Consider the following 14,050-nt stretch of genomic DNA (forward strand, 5'->3'; position numbering starts at 1 on the left):
ACAAGTGATACTAGTCCTTAACTGGCACCCTCAAGGAAAAACACTGTGTATGGTAATAATTATTTTAATATAATTTCTACAACACTTTAACAGTGCAACCATATACATGTCTATTCAAATGGAAGCCCCATTGATTTCAGCAGGACTTACTCAGATAAACAAATACAGCCTCAGTGTACAAAGGAATTTAAAATATAGCAATAAAACTGACAATTACAGATCCCCCTTTAGATAGGAAAGCTTCAAAACACATAAATTTTGTTCTACACTGAAAACATGCAGTTCTAAATGATTCTATTCTTATTCCTCATTAAAATAAGGTACAGCACTAACAATATCCTAACTGCTGAAAAGTATAGAATGAGTGAAATCAGAGGGATAGAGAAAACATTGCAACTTAATCCAAAGTCACCCAAGATTCTTGCTACAGCTAAAAGTTCTCTGTACTAATAGTGAAGTACTTGAATGGAAATTTCCATTCCTCTTCATGTCTAAATTGCTATGCATTAAGATAAGATATTACTTTGTATTTCAACACACATCAACAGATCCCCCTCCTACATTTATGTCACACCATAATGATTCCAAAGTTTCAAGATAACCAAGTTATGTCAAACAGTCAGATCTGTAAACATCTGCAACACATGAAGTCTGATCATATGGAGATTTGCTCAGAAGCCCCACCAAGTTCAAAGTGCAGAGGATTGCACATTAAGAGTAATTTTATGGTCCATAATATTCTTGGAAACAGACTATTTTTGGTGTGCTTATGATTTGAATTTTAAATGGTTGCTTTCCACTCCGAGAGTAGAGTTACAGATACAAAAAATAGAACGAGACCAGAAGCCTTAGATTCATGTTTCCTTGATAACTACCCACTGTAAAGATGACACAGGATTCTATGTTACATAAGGAAACTTATTCAGTGTTAAAAACTCAGATATATACACTAGGAAGCAAATGACTCCTTAAACCAGGATTACAGTCGCCCAAACAGAATGTCTAGCTGCCATTTCTGGCAGCTGTGCCAGACAACTCAAAAGTTGTATTTTTCAGTAACACTTTTTCATTCTTAAAATTCATTCTATATGTGCTGATAAATATAATGGATAGAATTCAACTGGATGTGTTGCTAGTGTGTGAAGACAGTCAAGATCCAAGAATCCCCAGGCTTGAACCTCCTGGGCATCTTCACTTGGTTACAACTGTTCTTGGCACCTGGCAAATTTAGAATGCTGTATACAACAAGTTCTGCTTTGTGTTGCTTGTTCTAAAACTATTGAGACAAGATTTGTACAGTTTCTTGAGAATACGGATGTTCTTGAGTTAACTGATTTATTTCCCAGATCTCCAGCAGCAAGTGTTCTACCATTTTTCACAGCATACTCATAAGCTCACTCTCTCTGGGTCATTGTACCATATAAAATAAAGAACCATGGATGGCAAGACAGTCCCAAACGGCTTTCTGTTCCCAGGGTGTGCTCTGAAGGCACATAGCTGAAGCTATGGAGGTGTTCAGTCTGACACCGCCTGGCAAACCACTTATATGCCACCTTAGGTTCCATGGTCAGAGAAAGCAGGACAAAAATGGAAGAAAATAGGGAAAGAGCAGCTACTTATGCTCTTGCAAAGTACTTTTTTTTTAAATGCCAAACCTCAAATCTGCAGCAACAGTTGCACTGACAAGACTAAAGCTTTACCCCATTTACGTGAAAGGAGACCCCACTGAACAATGTACAGTAGCTTGCTTCTAAGCTGACATCTATCAGCTTGCGCCACAGAGTTAAGTGAAGCATGCAAGTGCATACAAGCAGCCTCTGGTGATTGCGGGTTCCAGTCCAGGAAAGTTCACACCACAATACACCTTAGTCTTTAAGGGATCACAAGACTTCTGCTTTCCCCATACCTGTATACACATTATATACAGTGTGTGTGTATACACACACACCCTATGTGGTTTTATGATGAATCAAAAAGAAAACGGGCACGCGTTCACGGGGTGGCTGCTGTGGGTTAAGCCCCTTTGCCCCTAGGTAGGACTGGCACCTGCCTAACCTTGCCCGGTTTCACGCAGGATCCGGCCTTGAGCCTCTCCCCGACTCCCTGCGCCCCACAGCCCTTCTCCCCCTTCCCTCCCCGCCATTTTCATGCCCCTTTTCACCTCCCCGCGCCCGCTTCACCTTGCAGGCTGCGGGGCTAAGCGGGAAGCTCTCGCAGTAGTTGTGCCGGGTCCAGTCGAGGGAGTCCTTGAGCTCCGGCCGGGCGCTCCGCTTCGCCTCGCGGATGCGCTTCTTGCTCTTGTGGTTCATGCTCCCGCTGCCGGCGCCTTCGCCTTCTCCTCCTCCTCCTTGGTCCGCCGTCTCTTCAGGCTACGGATCCGCCGCGGAGACACCCCGCCCGAAGGAGCAGCGCCCCGCAGCTTCCAGAAACCTCACGCCCGCGCCTCCTTGCTCCGCTGCCAAACGCCGCCGCCTCCTCAGCCTCGCTCCAGGCATCGCTCCTTCCCATTGGCCGGCGCTTCTCGGCCCTCCCTTGCGCAGGCAGCGCCGGTTGGATGACTCCGGCAGCGGAAAGAGGGCGCCGAGAGGGAAGGATTGGAGGAGGCGGAGGAAGCGGCGCCGCCTCCGCCGCCGCCATCTTGAGAAATCAATCGCCCACCTTTCAAGGGGCTGCGTCGCCTCAGTGAAATGTGCAAAAGTTGTGGCAGGCTCTTGCCGTTTTTGTTGTTTTTATTATTAAAAAAAAAAAAATACGGGAACTGCACTGCCGTTTAGGGAGGAACGGTGCATAAGATGTGGCTGGCTGGCGTGAGTCAGAAAGCCTGTTCCCAATGTCGGTCTGGATTGTAAGGGAGGAGAGGCTGAAAGAAGAGAAACAATCACACAGGCATGTGGCACCGTGAAGACCTAATCCTAACGCATAAGGTTTCGTGGACTCGAGATTCCTCAAATGCACCGTGAAGCAGCCTTGAGGTCACGAAAGCTTTTGCCCCAATGCATGTGTTCATAAGGGGACACACACAACTCTTTGAGTGGTATTCAACTCGGGGGAGCCACTGAAATGCAAGAACAAATTAATTTCAAGTTAATTTCAGTAGGTGTACTCTGAGTAGAACTTCGTCGAATCCCACCCTTCGTTTTTGCTACACGACAGTTACCCCTTCCAGGAAAGAAAGAGACGCATGAAAGGCTGCAACCATCGCTCGAGGAGATGGTTAAACAATGCATGTTGAATCATACTTAAAGTCAGTGGCTCAGTCCCAGCAAGTGTGCAAACGATTGCAGCATTATGGACAAAGCGTGCTGGATATGCTCAGTCAGGGTGAGGTGCTTTATATGTCTTGGAAACAACATGTGGCATTCCTTATTTGCGTCCAACCCAGACATAACCGGACTCTGCGCAGGGATGAGGATCATGTCGCAACGTGGGTCTGATCACAGGTGCCTGATATCGTGCATCGGATGGAAGTAGGTCCCACGGAAGTTCTTTAAAAAGAACCAAGAACTAAAAACTTCCATGCATCTAAATGGATCCACGAAAGCTCCTGGCCATTATCAGTCAGCTGCATTTCACCTCATCGGGTTTTTATTTTTATTATTTTTTTAAACTCCGTAGTAGTAATGCATTAATTGAACCAACAGCGGTACTTCGAACCATGAAGACTGAATAAAACAAAAATTAAAAGGCGAGGGACCACTGCTGCAGCACAAACTCCATCATCCCGTCTGCTGCTTTTCCTAATCCCACCCTCCTCGTAACTGGCTGCGATAGGGTGCTTGGCCGGAAGACGCCTTTAACGTTCTTGACTGCGAATGGTCCACTTAGACATCAGTCTATAGCGAGTAAGATGCAGCCAATGCTCAGGAAGCACCTCATGGTTGTCTGTCTATGTACCGGGAGCTTTCCTTCTTGCCGGGAAAAGGGTTCCCATGTGCGAGCCGGAATGCAAATTCAGTGTGAGGGAGTACAGGTTTGCAGGAGAGCATCCGGAGGAGGAGGAAGAAGAAAGAGATCAGCTAGTGGTGCTTATTCCTGAGGTGCTGATCCATCATCATTTTTTAAATGCGTATTTGCAGGAAGCAAAATTTGGAACTATGCAATTTAAAGCTGAAGAAATATGGGGCAGGAGATACATATACAGAAATATGTGTATCAGATGCGTCTGCATTTACTAGTAAATTGCACACGAATCATTTGGTGTTGCTTGCCACTTAGAGACACTTTAATGAAAGCTGCTTAATTTATTTAGTTGTTTTCATATTTTCTCTAGGAGAAAACTAAGGGCAATTTTATGGGATTTTAAAAATGTTTTGTGTGTGTGGTAAGCTTCGTTTTAAAGTAAAACGAATTGTGAAGATGAAAAGGTAGCCTTGTTATTTTAGTCCCTCCCTGCAAAGGTTTGGCAGGACATTCTGTTGCAAAAGAAAAGTATTGCTATTTTCAAATCTGTTGACAAGGAGGTAACAATGACGACATTTCGTCTTAGTTCAGGACTATTTAAATTTCAAGTATTGATCTGAAAGTGGAAACCACTTAGGTTGCAACCTTGTGCCCACTTACATGAGGATAAATCCCATTGAACTAAATGGAGCATTCTTCTGCGTAGAGATGTACAAGACTGCACTGTTAGTCCGTTATGCTGATTTTTTCCCTTAGCATTCACCAGCAGCTGGAAATCGGATGGCTCTGCCATAATATTCCTGTGATCCATTGGCACAATTTGTTCCATTATTTGTGAATCACTGAAGTAAGGTACAGGTGATCATTTTGTAGGACAAATCAATGAATTCAGGAATTTTTTTCAGTCCCTTTTGTATTTCAAGCTTCTTTTTGCTCTGCAGATCTTTGCCACTTCTACTCTCTCACAACTAAACAAATCACAGCATATATACACTGTATCGACCATTTGCGCATGTTTATGTATGGTTCATGCCTCAGTGATGTGCCAGACTGGGTTGAAACTTCAACACAGTTTGCATTTATGTTTTTAAAAATAATAGGAAGAGTATGTGTGTTTGTCTGTGAATTTTTCCTTTATGCACAAGTGCTTTATAGGTAATTTGACTTCTTATCTCTATGTGTTAATTTAGCAAATGCAACGCAAGGTTGACAAATGCTTCCATAACACATCTTTTCTTTTTTTGACATTGGCTAAAACCAGTGCTTTCATTCTGGGGGGACACATACCTCTAAATATTTTGTGAATCTTTGTGCTTTTGTCCATTTACTGTACTGTATTTATTTTTCCCGATTTAAACTATAAAATGGTGATTTTCTTGAGTCAAAAAGAGAGTACCCCTAAACATTTTTTTAGGGAAAAAAAAGCACTGACTATAACTATGATAAAGTTACAAGAGTTAACGTTACTGGTGGAATAATAGTGGCAACACTGACATTCTTTAAAATGTGCAAATGTTCAATGCTGCTGCTAGCCTCTTTTGTATAAGATTGTAACAGCGCTTTAGATTACATAGACTCTAATGAATCCTGGAGTCATTACACATGGTAGTGTTGCTTGGCCATCTAAATAAGAGTTAACGGTCTCAGTTGTTGTGTTACATCATTTTTTAAATTCGTTACGTTGGGTCTCTATCCTGGCAACCAGCAACCATCATTTTGCTTCACTGAATTTCACTGGCACTGTATAGCTGATCAATGACAGCAACTCCTTTTATGGACACCCAGAAGAAAAAAAACAATTGTCTTCTACAAAACAAGTATGATTCCCCCTTGACACAACTGCAATTGCAGCTCTCTCAGTACAGTGGTACCTTGGGTTAAGTACTTAATTCGTTCCGGAGGTCTGTTCTTAACCTGAAACTGTTCTTAACCTGAAGCACCACTTTAGCTAATGGGGCTTCCTGCTGCCGCCGCACCGCCAGAGCATGATTTCTGTTCTCATCTTGAAGCAAAGTTCTTAACCTGAGGTACTATTTCTGGGTTAGCGGAGTCTGTAACCTGAAGCATATGTAACCTGAGGTACCACTGTATGTGATTTCTAATGAAAAATCCCATTACAAAAAGGAAAACTGATGAAAACTTAAAATGCACTTGTATCATGTTTCTTTAAAAGATGTTTCTGAAGCAACCATGTTTTACAGCAAGATGTCCTTTTTTCAGGTCCTTGATCCCCAATATGGCATGTATGTTTGGCCCTGTGCAGTGGTTCTGGCCCAATATGTGTGGTTTCATAGAAGACTAGTCTGCGGCAAGAGAATTTTGGAGGTAAATCATCGTAATCATGTTATTATCATCTTCATCTTTATAAAATTTACCCGCCCTTTGCCAGCAGGTCCCAGTGCTGGTTACAATTAAAAAGTGAAAATAGATTAGTCACAGGAATAGGGTAGGCCCTGAAAACACACATGGAAATGCAGCACCTTGGATTATAGGTTTATAGTATGAAATTATAATTTTAAAATAAAGTAATACTATGTTTTTAAAACATGGGTGTGACCCTTCAGATGTTATCTAGCTCTCTGCAACAGAGAGGGCTTTGACAGGATCAACTCTATCCACTGGAAAATCCTCTATAGTATTCAGGAATCCCTAGTTCCATAAATCTCTGGGACATGGACCATATGAATAGGGTAGCAGACCATGCACTATTATACCTGCTTCCCCATTCAAGCTTTCCTGCTAAAAACTGCAACAAGCAAATGTAGACCAGACCACAACTGTTGACACAGTTCATTTCTGAAGGAAACACTTAATCAAAGATTAAATTACTGCTTTCTAGGATGGCTCTAAGTAGAAAAAGACCTTAGAAATCGGATTGTGCAATGAAACAGAGGCTTCTAGTGAGTAAACTGCTGGTATGTTTTCATTTGTGTCATTTAGCAGTTAACGATGATCATGAGGAAAAAACACACCCATGCTGTACTAAAGTTCTGAACTAATTACACATGTATTTGGTGTTAAAAATAAGTTTTTACTCTGTTTAGATTGGAGCAGGTGTGAGTCTTCCTGGGATAGTGGCAGCAAAATGCGGAGCAGAAATTATATTGTCAGATAACGCTGAATCCCCTCAGTGTTTGGACAACTGTCAAAGAAGCTGCCAGATGAATAACCTCTCAGGAGTATATGTCATAGGACTCACCTGGGGTCATGTATCACCCAGTCTATTGGCCTTACCTCCAGTAGACATTATTTTGGCATCCGACATTTTTTTCGAACCAGAAGGTAATTCTAAAGTTTTATCTACTGCTGTACATGTTCTGAGCATCTGTGTGAAGATAGCATAGCATAGAATTTGACACCAAATTAAATTGGTGTGAATGGTGGCTACAAAAACCTGAGTAGTTACTCAGCTCTCCTTGGCCAATCCTGTCTGCCATGTGTATTATCCAAATTGGTGAAGAAAATATTATTCCCCTTGATTTATATATCTATTTTTTTTACACAGAGGCTGTGGTTAACAGTGCAAATATTGGAAAAGTGGTTCCACATGCAAATTATGTACACTGATAATAGTTGCCATGCAGTAAAATACTAGTGATGTGGAAACTAGCAAAGGAAATTAAAATAAAAAAGGATATTCCTTCCTGCTTAAAGGTCCAGGTGTCATTCTTAGAATATTTGTGAATTAAGTATTTGACATGAACTTTGACTTAGTCTCTAATATATTGAAATTCCTAAAACTTTCGGGAGCACTTGGTCTTAGACTATCATCAAAACACAAAGTGTGGGAGCTTTGCAATGAAAGAAATGGTAAATCATTGATTTGAAGCACTGCAAGAGTATACTAGGATAGAGCAACTTTCAAAGTAAATGGGAGCTTTTCTTAAATTACTGAATTAGTGACTCATGGAAATTTAACAAAGTATTTAATATCTAGCAAAGTAGCAAATAATTGCTTTTCATTTATATATATCAGACTAAGTATCATTAGTCAATTATAAGAAAATGAATTCATTTTCTTATATTCCAGTCTTCCTTCTGACAAGAACAGAATGGCCAACATGAAGCTGTTCTGGACCATTACTCATCTTGGTCAGCATTTTCTATTGCTAAAGGTCTATGTGAAAAAAGCAACTTGGTCCTACGCTTTCTTTTGGATGTAGTTTTGATCAGGGCCAGATTCTTAAGCAGGATAAGAATGCAATGACCTGGGGGCCACTATTTTCATAATGCTGTGGTTTTAAAAATACAGGTATTGAACAGCAACAAAAATCCCTTCAAGCTGGAAGCACATCAGAAATGAAAACTGTAGTTACAAAAGTATTTTGTGTGTTTGAATTTGTAGAAAAGTCCATCAAGACTGTTAGCAAAGTAGTAAAAATAAAGTTTGAGAACCACTAGTCTATAGGGCTGGAGAACCTGTGGTCCTCCAGATGTTGCTGGACTTTGAAGTCTCATCGGCTTGGCTGTGAGGATTTTGTAATCTATTCCGACTTGCTGTGGATATCATGTAGTGAACTTTTCAAACTTTTCTCATTACCCAAGGTATTTTAATGAAGCCAAATCCCAACATCTCTGTTTGCAAAGTGTCTACACCATCAAGCCATGGCCCACTCCCCTATGAACTGTAATACTGTTGATTCAATTGTTGTTCAAGTGATAGCACAATGAATTGGGCACCTGCCAGTCTTAAGGCTGCAAAATTCTGCATACTAGATGGCACCTGACACAAACAGGACAGCAACACACCTTCCTCACTCTTTCATGTGCTTGTAATCATTTTAATTTTTACAATCTTAGGAGCTGCAAATAACCATTATCATGGCAGTATGGGAACATACACTGTGGCCTTTTATTGGCATGTGGTAGACAGGCAGAATATTCCACCTGCGCTTTCTTCAAAAAATTAGTCCAGACCAGTAAAGGCTATGTAAAGCTACCTGATACACGTGTGTGTATGTACAGTGTAATATTTTTCTGCACGTGTCACATGGGAACAGTATTTTGAAATGGGAATCAGATACAATGGTTGCACGTTTATTCAGCAGGATAAACAAATAATATTGTTGCAAGGGTGGGGAACCTTTGGTTCCCCAACTCCCAGTAGCCCAAGCCAGTATAACCATGGGCCAAGGATGCGTTTGGCAGTCCCATTCACTACACATTCTGTAGAAACTTGGGTCAAGATCTGAAAAACAGACAGAACTCATGTGCAAAACTGGATGACTTTCTAAAAGAAAAGTCACACTCTAAAAGAACAAAGCCTATATGAAGAGGCTTTTTAGAATAGATGCTACTACAACTTATACTTCTGATAACAGTATTCCATTGTACAGCAAAATATAGTGCACAGAATTTACAAACTTCTACACATTTATATCCCTTCTCCAACATGGAATAAATGGCAGCTTAGGTTTTTAAAGACCGAAGTAAAAAAGGCACAAAAGTAAAATGCCACCACTTTACAGTATTATTGCATTAAATACTTCTGTTATTTCATAGACTTTGAAGATGTTCTAAGTACAGTGCACTACCTAATGGAAAAGAATCTGCATGCTCAGTTCTGGACTACACATCAAATCAGAAGGTATGCTTACGAATTTCCCATTTTGGTATTTTGTTTCAAGCATTTTCACAGGGCATACTGATGGACCCTGGTCTGAAATGTGCACACTATTAGTTTATTACAATTTCTGTATTTTTACAAGGTGTTCTGTGACTTGTAACCTTGAAGTGTTACTGAGAAGCCAGTTTTAAAATACGTTGGCAATTACACAAGCCTAGGTATTGAATGATAAAGATTCAAGTGCTGACTGGTGTTTCTTTCAGTGCTGACTGGACTATTGAAGGACTGCTTCACAAATGGGAAATGGAAAGCATCTGTGTGCCCTTGCAATCCTTTGAGGCCAACAAGGAACAACTGGCAGGCTCTACTCTTCCGGGGAGACATACTATTGAAATGCTGATCCTCACAACAAATAAAGCAACCAAGTCAGATCCTGTTACTGTTTAAAAGAGGTTTGCTTTGATGTGTTTTAAAATAAAAGTTATTTACCTCTAACACATTTGGGTTGGATATACTAGCAAGCTGTACATTCAGCCAGTTTACAATAGATGCTGTTTAAACAGGCATGGCCAAACTTGGCCCTCCAGGTGTTTTGGGACTACCATTCCCATCATCCCTGACCACTGGTCCTGTTAGCTAGGGATGATGGGAGTTGTAGTCCCAAAACATCTGAAGGGCCACATTTGGCCATCCCTGCTCTTAAGTAAATGGAGTTATGTGGCACCATGAGGTGGTGCTTTTCCTTGCATTTCAAGGGTCCCCCCTAGTATTCTTCCCCCGACATTAAGCAGTGAAGTAGCAGTTGCCCCCAACATAGCTGTCAAATGTACACAGCATGTTTATAAAAAGTTTTAGTGCAGCCATTGTCACATTAAGATAGCATATTTGCTTAGTCAGTTTAGTTTCCTACTTCATGTATCCACTACCCAGAAAACACCTCCAATGACTTATGTGCAATATTCCCATCTGTGTGCTCTACTATATAGTGTGTACTGTAGATACATTATTGACTCCTATCCTGCAAATCTGGAACAATTCATACAAATTTCAAAGGAAAAGTACTCCAAATGTGATTTGTTATATATAAACGAAGGTTAATACACATTAGCTACTGTTCTGAAATAGGACGACAGATTTTGTTCGCTTCTAACATACAAAGCAGAGTCAGGATATAAGAGTTCAAAAAACTGAACACCAAGTAAGTGTTTTATTAAACTACAGACACAGTGGTTATAGTATAGAATGTTGTAAGAGATACTTCAAATCAGTACTTACAGAGGAATGAATCAAATGCTTTTAACATTACATTTGTTTATATCCAAGTTCACATATGTAGATGGTCTAATTTACCATTCTGGAAAAAAATAAGGTGTGTTTACCACCAGCTAGATGTGCTCACTGTATGCTCCGTTATTTTTATGCAAGGCCCGGGTGACTGGAAGTGCAGTTGTCAGGCAATTATAATTAACTGGACAGCCATTTGTTTCTGCACGACAAGGCATCGTTACAGGAGCAATCAGGAGAAAACAGGAAACAGCCAAGCACTCTGCACTGCAACACGCCACCTTAACAGCTAACCAGCATTACTCAACTGCTACACAACTGCGCCTAGTGCACAAAAATACATAAGAGAAGAGATTAGAATTTTGTCTGATAAAAACAAATTGTTCAAAATAATTGTCAGCTGTAAAGTTTAACGTTTGACTTGTAGATACTATTTCAACGAAGTATTTGCAAATGCATTTGAATTAAAAATTTCAGAATTTGAGATTAAAGGCAAAAATTGAGCATGTGGACAGCATTAAGCTATTCAGCATATCACAGCTGCATAGATCTTTAATAAACTTGAGGAAGCAAGTTAGTTATCACTTTTATTTGCAAAATCAGCACTACATGAACAAAAATGAAAATTTTACCTCACATATCCAAGCCAATAATGAAATCTGTAGTCGTTCACTTCACTAAATTACAAGAAATTTGAATAATAGCAACAAAATGGCACATAAATGTAAAAGTCTGCCATTTGAGGCCCAAAAGTAAAGTAAAAGTTAGACAAAGTGTTACAAAATAACCTTTTCAACAGCTGGTTGGTTGTGCCGGGATCTCTCCAATGGACTGGCGATTCAAACGATCGTACTTCCTCCAAGGCTTCCTTTATGTAGGTTTCTCATGTTTTTGACGTTATCTAGGTTTGAAAAAGGTATAGTTCAGCAAAGTACCCCTTTGTATGTCCTCCATATTTTATGGATGCTCTCAGATTCCTAGTAATACTGGCCTTGTCTCACTGTTTTAGAAATGTGCAATGCCCACCTCCCACCATGATACTGGATACTAATGTAGACAGCATGAGAATTTTTTGATACTGTTGAATCTCCATTATTGATGTTACATAGTGTCGGGCTAAGATCGAACTACCCTTAACCTGAATCCAGCCCAATTCACATTAGGCATTAGTTCTTATTCAAAACCTTGAACAATCATTAAATAGTTGTGTAACTTAACAATTCTAGGCCCACTTCCGTTGAAAAAACAGGACCAAACAATTTGAGGGAGGTTAAAGACACACTATCCATTTTCCCCACCCTACATATCCTTAGAAGCCCACAATTGTACTTTAGATAAAACTGATTTCCATTAGCTTTTGCAATTCACCTTCCACTTTTAAAAATATTGGATGCCGTTCAGCATTGTAAACACAGGACTGATTGGTCATTAACAGGATAGTGTATCTTTAACATTTAAAGACAAACCTGCTCCAATACACGCCCACAGAAACTGGTCCCTGGAGGATCAGCCAAATCAGTTAAAATCTGCAATACTGGCCAATATTCTTTAAGCAAACAGGAGACCGCAGCTTTAAAGGGGAAAATGCAGATGTTGGGTAAGAACAGTAAGAAATAGTCATTTCAGAAATAGGTTGCGTCTCAAACAATAGATATTAAAAAGCAAGCTATTAATTGCAACAAAACACAAATATAGTCTCTGTAAAAAAATGCATTTTATTTTATTAGCCATAAGCCAAAATGCCCTCCTCAGAAACGAACATGCCCCATTAGGATTTACTTACGCTAGAATCCTGTCTCAAGAACCCAATACCCACTAGAGTGCTACAATACAGCATGCAAATACAGTAGGCCGCCAGACACGTTACCATATTCTTAAGATGACACAGCTCCTTCTTCTTCGGGAGACTTAGGAGGGCTCTTAGAACGGGACCTCGACTTCGATTCCCTCTTTGAAACAGGCGGGGGGCTTCTTGATCTGGACCTGGACCTCGATCGGGAGCGAGATCTGGAGGCAGATGAGGACTTGGACTTCGATCTCCTGGCAGACCTGGACTTGGAAGTGGAACGAGACCGGGATCGTGTGCGGGATCTGGACTTGGAGCGGCTGTAGCGCGATCTGCTTCGGGACCTGGAGCGGCTCCTGCTTCGGGACCGGCTGCGACGACGTCTTCTAGGACTGCGGAGAGCGGGCGGGTTAGAGGAAGGATTGAGAAAGGAGAAAAAAGGGCGGATTGAATAACGGATAGAAACTCACAATGCTATTTCCCGGCCAGATCTCGTTTATGACGCCTAAAGGGGAAAACTCCGCGCCGCCCATTCGATCCCTCGGGGATCACGTGGCCCAGCTCTTTTCCCGCCGACCTGAGCCGAAGCGATCCGCAAAGCACACAGGCCTTTCGTTTGCCACTTCAAGTTGCTCGCAATAATCACTCCCTTTACCTTCACACGCCAAAGATCCCACTTTCCATACACCCCTCCACCCGCCGCCCAGCCTTGGCCTCCGGAGCAGCCGCGGGGCCTTCTCTCCCCCCCCCCCAACTCACCTCCTGCTCCGACGTCCGTAGCCTCCGCTGCCGTACCGGCGCGGAGGGGGCCCCCGGCGGCTGTGGTGGGAATCGGGCGGCCGCCCGTAGCGGGCCATCTGGACGCGCAGCTCCCGCCCGTCAAGCACGGCCCCATCCATAGCGTCCATGGCGTCCTCCGCGTCGCGCTTGTCGTGGAAGCGCACGAAGGCGAAGCCGCGGCTCTCTTTGGTGTAGCGGTCGCGGGGGATGTAGACGTCCCCGACGCGGCCGTACTTCTCGAAGACGCGCCGCAGCGTGTCCGGGGAGGTGCGGTAAGTCAGGTTGTCTACCTTCAGCGAGGTCATGCCTTCCACGTCCGGCGGCGGTCGCCCGTAACTCATAGCAGCGGGAGGGGAAAGGGGAGAAGGGAAGGGAGGAGGGGGTGACGCCGGAGAAGCGGAGCGGTGACGGGGGTGGGGGGGGAAAGAAGGCGCGTGACGAGAGGGGTGGGGGTGAGGAGTAGCGGCGGGAAGCCTCTTTCGTTAGGGCTGCAGGTGTTGGGACCTGCGGTCGAGTCTCAAGCGCGCGGACAGGGCCTCACTCGCTCACCACCATCTCCGCGCAGCCACGAGCAAATGAGCGAGGTGCCGCCCTTCCCCGAGCACTTAAGCGCCACAAAATGGCCGCCGGTGACCCGGAAGCAAACCGCGAGACCACCCTGCCCCCTCCTACTCCCAGAGTTGGGCCGATTCAAATTAAAAATCCGTTTTCGTTTTCCCAACCGAAATAGTCAT

The 14,050-nt window shown here is 42.5% G+C and overlaps 3 protein-coding genes across 19 annotated transcripts in view; 1 reads left to right on the forward strand and 2 right to left on the reverse strand.

The window, feature by feature from the left end:
- Nucleotides 1-2,509, reverse strand: part of JMJD6 (jumonji domain containing 6, arginine demethylase and lysine hydroxylase) — an 87,449-nt gene extending 84,940 nt beyond the window's left edge. For 3 of the 8 annotated variants that reach the window (XR_014214697.1, XR_014214698.1, XR_014214699.1), the window contains exon 1: nt 2,181-2,506. Coding sequence is in view for 5 of the 8 variants with exons in the window: in XM_082204087.1 (XP_082060213.1) it covers nt 2,181-2,309 (129 nt within the window). In the remaining 3 variants the exon portion in view is untranslated. Of the gene's footprint in view, nt 1-2,180 lie in introns of all 8 variants that reach the window. The other 5 variants (XM_082204087.1, XM_082204089.1, XM_082204088.1 and 2 more) reach the window with 4 other exon arrangements.
- A 96-nt stretch (nt 2,510-2,605) lies between these two features.
- On the forward strand, nt 2,606-9,963 carry METTL23 (methyltransferase 23, arginine). Of its 3 annotated transcripts, XM_082204759.1 has the most exons (6): nt 2,606-3,467; nt 3,642-3,842; nt 6,121-6,225; nt 6,945-7,182; nt 9,403-9,487; nt 9,730-9,963. In XM_082204759.1, exons 3-6 carry the CDS (start codon nt 6,142-6,144, stop codon nt 9,911-9,913), a joined length of 591 nt encoding a protein of 196 aa, XP_082060885.1. In that variant the 5' UTR covers nt 2,606-3,467; nt 3,642-3,842; nt 6,121-6,141; the 3' UTR covers nt 9,914-9,963. The 3 variants fall into 3 exon arrangements, with proteins under 3 accessions (XP_082060885.1, XP_082060884.1, XP_082060883.1); XM_082204758.1 differs by lacking the exon at nt 3,642-3,842 and having other exon boundaries at nt 2,607-3,467; XM_082204757.1 differs by lacking the exons at nt 2,606-3,467; nt 3,642-3,842 and adding an exon at nt 3,849-4,037.
- A 675-nt stretch (nt 9,964-10,638) lies between these two features.
- Nucleotides 10,639-13,931, reverse strand: SRSF2 (serine and arginine rich splicing factor 2). Of its 8 annotated transcripts, none has more exons than XR_014214778.1 (4): nt 13,296-13,931; nt 12,618-12,928; nt 12,217-12,320; nt 10,639-11,651 (listed from the first exon to the last, which is right to left on the reverse strand). XR_014214778.1 is itself a non-coding variant. In XM_082204793.1 (3 exons), exons 1-2 carry the CDS (start codon nt 13,655-13,657, stop codon nt 12,625-12,627), a joined length of 666 nt encoding a protein of 221 aa, XP_082060919.1. In that variant the 5' UTR covers nt 13,658-13,931; the 3' UTR covers nt 10,639-12,320; nt 12,618-12,624. The 8 variants fall into 8 exon arrangements, 3 of the variants coding, with proteins under 3 accessions (XP_082060919.1, XP_082060918.1, XP_082060917.1); XR_014214779.1 differs by having other exon boundaries at nt 10,639-11,074; nt 11,539-11,651; nt 12,217-12,928; XR_014214782.1 differs by lacking the exon at nt 12,217-12,320 and having other exon boundaries at nt 10,639-11,074; nt 11,539-11,651; nt 13,296-13,929.
- Nucleotides 13,932-14,050: the final 119 nt, after the last annotated feature.

The sequence above is a fragment of the Podarcis vaucheri genome (assembly GCF_965113315.1).
Source record: "Podarcis vaucheri genome assembly, chromosome: 2".
Classification (NCBI taxonomy): Eukaryota; Metazoa; Chordata; class Lepidosauria; order Squamata; family Lacertidae; genus Podarcis; species Podarcis vaucheri.

Coding starts and splice junctions, on each gene's coding strand:
- METTL23 (XM_082204757.1), top strand. CDS start 3,930: ATGTGCGAGCCGGAATGCAAATTCAGTGTGAGGGAGTACAGGTTTGCA. Junction 4,038..6,120: donor TAGTGGTGCTTATTCCTGAG/GTGCTGATCCAT, acceptor TCCTTTTTTCAG/GTCCTTGATCCCCAATATGG. Junction 6,226..6,944: donor GCGGCAAGAGAATTTTGGAG/GTAAATCATCGT, acceptor TACTCTGTTTAG/ATTGGAGCAGGTGTGAGTCT.
- SRSF2 (XM_082204793.1), bottom strand. CDS start 13,657: ATGAGTTACGGGCGACCGCCGCCGGACGTGGAAGGCATGACCTCGCTG. Junction 12,929..13,295: donor TACGGACGTCGGAGCAGGAG/GTGAGTTGGGGG, acceptor CGCTCTCCGCAG/TCCTAGAAGACGTCGTCGCA.